This window comes from Oreochromis aureus, linkage group 3 (genome assembly GCF_013358895.1).
Source record: "Oreochromis aureus strain Israel breed Guangdong linkage group 3, ZZ_aureus, whole genome shotgun sequence".
NCBI classification, from domain to species: domain Eukaryota; kingdom Metazoa; phylum Chordata; class Actinopteri; order Cichliformes; family Cichlidae; genus Oreochromis; species Oreochromis aureus.
The window spans coordinates 68839923-68844718 of NC_052944.1; the positions used below are offsets into that span (position 1 = coordinate 68839923).

A 4796-nucleotide genomic window follows, 5' to 3' on the forward strand; every position below is an offset into this window, starting at 1 on the left:
TTAAACCTCAAACATGTTAATAGTGAGAAACTTCTATACAAAGCCAATTCATAAACTGTGTCTCAGCAGATTTAATCAGATCAAATCTATGGAGATCTACTTTAACATCCTAAGATCCAAACTTTTAATTTCTCTTTGATATTTGGGCTAATTGGGACCTGATGATTGTAAAAACAAACAATTACCAGATTTTCTTCTACCTAATTTTTGTTTCTAAGAGAAATGAGAGCCACATATGAGGATATTCGTTTAAAATTTCGATAGAACAGTAGCAGTATAATGTCCTCATAAGTGGATATCAGGCCCTTGTAGAGCAAAATTGAGTATTTTGGTCTAAATAACCCAAAATGTGATGTCCACATATGTGGACGCCAGGTCCTAGGAGGTTAATTACTTATTCTGAGCACTGAATAACCACTTCCAGATGTAATAAATCCCTCTGACGGCTAATGAAATGCAGACCAACCACAGCATCTGTTTAATCCTAAAATCTCTGGGTATTAAACTCCAGGCTGACCCCTCTGACTGAGACCTCTCATAGTACAACTGTCCTCCCTCACAGATGTCATTTATCTTCTCCAGCAGCTTTTGGACCTGATCCCTGTTTTCCATGTTATTGTTGAACACATGGTACACACCGCTGCAGCTCTTCAGCAACTGCTGGATGTTCTCGTCCTCTTTGGTGAACATTTCCATGTCAATGTCGGTGTTTTCCAGTCGGTCTCCGTAGGTGAACAGCAGCATGGTGTGTTTGGAGACATCAGTGCCCAGCATCTTCTGCAGAGCTTTCAGTCCTTCCTGCTCCTGTGGGGTGAATCGTCCGAGCTGGAGGACGAGGATGAAAACGTGAGGACCTGGAGAACTCAGCTGGAGAGCTTTTTCCAGCTCTGCTTTCACCTCCTGTGCAGACAGCCGAGTGCTGACAAGTCCAGGGGTATCTACCACAGAGACTCTTTGACCCAGAACATCAGCTTCTCTCTTCTTACTGCTCAGAGTCAGAGGGCTCAAACTGATCCTACAGTTAAACTCCTTCTTGCCCAGGATGGTGTTTCCTGTTGAGCTCTTCCCAACTCTCTCCTGACCGACCAGCACCACCCTCAGGTCAGAGTCTGAAACAAAACAGGCCATCAGGGGGTTGGCACAAGTCTGAGCATCAGTGCACAGTTCAGAAAATACTCTCAATCAAAAAAAAATGAAAAAATAAGACATTAATAAACACACATATATATATATATATATATATATATATATATATATATATATGTGTGTTTTTTTTAATATGGAAGAAAAACATTGCACCATATGTTTATTTTTATTTATTGAAAGAAATAAAATATACTGGATACATGAAATCAGATCTCACTCTTGTTTACAGATTAGACATCAGTACCAATCTTTCAGAAGATTGATTTCCTATGACTCTAAACCAGTGAGCTAACAATGCTACAAGTTACAGAGTCCTATGAATGTCCCATAATCAAAAAATAAGCATTTATTAGTTTTTGCTTGAAATGAAGATGTTCCTCTAACACCTGAAAGCAACAAGAAAAAAAAAACAGCAAGGAAAGATGCTGCATTGTGCTGAAAAAGCAGACAATTACTGAAAAATCTGGTTATTTATTTGTATCTCTGTTATGATGTGACTTCATACCCTGCACCTGAGGTATAATTAATACCCAATTTTACTGTATGATGCATGCTTTCTCTTTCACAGCCATCACTGCAGACACAGTGGCTCCCACTACTGCTCCCACTGGAGCTCCTACTGCAGCTCCTACTAGAGCTCCTGCAGGCCCTCCCAGAGCTCCAAGACCAGCTCCAAGACCAGCTCCAACACCAGCTCCAGCAGAAGCACCCGCTAAAACAGCCCAAATGAATTTGTTACTACTCTCTGCCCTTCTTCTTGCTTCTTCAAAATCCATCTGAGGATTTTCTCTAAGAAGGCGCTCCATTTCTTCTCTTTTCGCTTCCTGGGCATCTCTGAACATCCTGCTGGTGTAGTAGGTTCCTCCATTTCTCTGAACCATTGCATTGATCTTCCTCAGCAGTTCTCGGACTTGAGATTGATCTCCATCTCTGTTGTTAAAAACATGATATCCTCCAGAGCATTGATTAATGAGTTCTCTAACTTGCTGATTTTCACTCATTAATTCTTCTATGGTGTTTTCTCCCAACAAGTCTCCATGTGTGAACAAGACCATAGTGTAATTTTGTGCTTCCTCTCCAAACATCTCCTGAATGATTTCTACAGTTGTTTGTTCTTCTGCTGTGAATCTGTTGACCTGCAGCACAACCAGGAACACATGAGGACCAGGAGCAGCAAAGGAGATGCACGTAGCGATCTCTGCAACCACCTCTCTGAGTGACTGTCTGGGGTCAAACAGACCTGGAGTATCAATCACAGCCACTGTTTGACTGTAGACAACATTTTCTTTCTTCTCACAGGTTGTTGTAACAGAAGAGAAAGATGGGCGAGATTCAAAAGCATTTCTCCCCAAGATAGTGTTTCCTGCTGCACTCTTTCCTGTTCCAGTTTTCCCAACGAGCACAATCCTCAGCTCAGTTTCTTCAGAGTCTGTTTGAGAATTGAGAAAATAATGAACTAAAAACTTTACACTTCTTATTATTACTATTGTTATTGTTACTATGAATGATGTTGATAAATTTCATTGAAAAAAAAACCAGTTACAGTGTATCACATAAATAATAAAAAAACACAAAAATCACATAAATTAATAAAAATAACATGCAACCATAAAACACAAATCACACAAACCATGAGAAAACAAGGAAGAGATAATTTTAAAAAAAATCATGTAACATTTTGTGCTACAAACCACATGATTTGCATGAAAACACTGCATTAGTTAGGTCAGCTTTAGAAGAATAAAAGGGCTGACCTACTAGTCATGACACAGGAGGCACCACCATGCGGTGATACATTGCATTACAACAGCAACTGTTACATCTGCCACTGACAGATCACAAATGGCTGGTGCAAGATTTTTTCACATTTAGTCCGCAGGTCTGCAACAATACAGTCTTGACTGCAGAGGTACACTATAATAGATATATAGAGATAATGTCCCTCCTGTGCTCAATTTCTTTGTTTTGTTTAGGCTCAGTCTCCACGCTTCCTTTTAGTAGATGCCTATTAGTTACTTGTTGTTTAGTTTTATTTTGTAAATTTGCTGTCTCTTGTTCTATTGTTCTGCATTAGTTTCAACTTTCTGCCACTCTCCCTTATTACCTCCTGTGTGTATGTAAAGCTTTAGTTTGTTTATCTACATTATCATCGTTAACTTCATTTGCGTCATACTGTGTTCACTTTTGTCTCCCATGTGCCTGAATATTTAGTTTGCATGTAAACATGGATAAATGATGGACAATTTTAATTCTTCTATAACAGACGCCTTTTGTTGCCCCTGTCAAAACATTTGTCAGACCCAAATTAATAATGAGGTCATATTTTTCCCCAGGGCAGCTGTGGCTACAACTGTAGCTTGCCTCCACCAGTGTGTGAATGTGTGTGTGAATGGGTGGATGACTGGGTATGTAAAAGCGCTTTGTGGTCCTTAGGCGGGGCTAGTAAAAGTGCTATACAAATACAGGCCATTTACCATTTTTTCATAAAATAGTAAACTTTTTGATATGTGGGGATTTGAACTTTGCATTCTGCTCTTTACACTTTACATAGAAAACCTATTTTTCAGGAATCAAGGTTGTACTTTTGAAACCTCTGATTTCCTCAGCCTGTAAAGGAAGTGGAGTAGTAATGGAGCCACCTGTTCAACTGATTCCACAGGAAGCTTCTCGACATGTCTTAGTTACACCCTTAAGCAATTTCTGTTTACAGCCAACATATATCGTTGATGAACTCTTATATGATCACTTTCATTTTCAAATTACAGATGCTGCTAAAAAGTGTTATCTTTATTTCTTTATTTCCGAATTGAAATTTCAGTTGAAACTGTATATGAGAAAATCACTGAGCACAAAGGGTTGTGGTTCACACTGAGAAAATGGAAGTCACATTGCTGTAAGTTCATAGAACGTTCAACAATATTCAACAATCATAAAAAGATAGACTGAACATTTTAAAGGCTTCTTAACACAATCAAAAAAAAAATTATAAATTAAACTTAAATAAAACTAGCTTTGACAATGTATCCACTATGAAAGAAAAGCTGAAATGTATTAAAGAGAATTGTGTTTTTCAACATTAAAGAAATCTAAAAGTTATGATTATACTTACAAAGTTGAGTATATGCCATGTTTAATGTTTCCAGGCAGTAGAGCTGTGATGTGTCACTGTTACTGTCTTGTCTAGTAAATAGTTTCCTTTTTGTTTCACCGTTTTTAAAGCCCATTTCTAGTCCCCTCCCCTTAACATTGTTTGTCGTTGCTGGGCTTGTGTGAGAGCTAATATTAATCTTTGTTGACTAGGGTGTGTTTGTGTAACAAATGTTAAAATATTTTATTGTCATTATACAAGAAAGTACAACAATATTACAGAATTTGAACTATGTTCAGATCACTAGAGTGCTGAGCTGATCTGCTACGACTAGAGGGGAGGGGCAAAGACACACTTTGCTTTGTTCATCGCTGATGAACTGTTGCATGAGTAGTTTCATTTAAATTTCAGATCTTTGTGGTCTGTTGCTGGTCCTCTCCCACAATTTCAGCTGATACTCTTCGAACTACTGCCACAGAACAAGTATATACAATAAAAGAAAGAACATTATCTACCTCTGACCGTGTTGTCACATGTCTTTGCAGTATTATAGCCATACATT

At 38.4% G+C, this 4796-nt stretch overlaps 1 protein-coding gene across 2 annotated transcripts; it reads right to left on the reverse strand.

Moving 5' to 3' along the window:
- Positions 1-275: 275 nt before the first annotated feature.
- LOC116328908 (GTPase IMAP family member 9-like) lies at positions 276-4312 on the reverse strand. 2 transcript variants are annotated; one of them, XM_039608004.1, is made up of 2 exons: positions 4256-4312; positions 276-1109 (listed from the first exon to the last, which is right to left on the reverse strand). In XM_039608004.1, exons 1-2 carry the CDS (start codon positions 4272-4274, stop codon positions 391-393), a joined length of 738 nt encoding a protein of 245 aa, XP_039463938.1. In that variant the 5' UTR covers positions 4275-4312; the 3' UTR covers positions 276-390. The 2 variants fall into 2 exon arrangements, with proteins under 2 accessions (XP_039463938.1, XP_031606662.1); XM_031750802.2 differs by lacking the exon at positions 276-1109 and adding an exon at positions 1311-2575.
- Between the last annotated feature and the right edge of the window lie 484 nt (positions 4313-4796).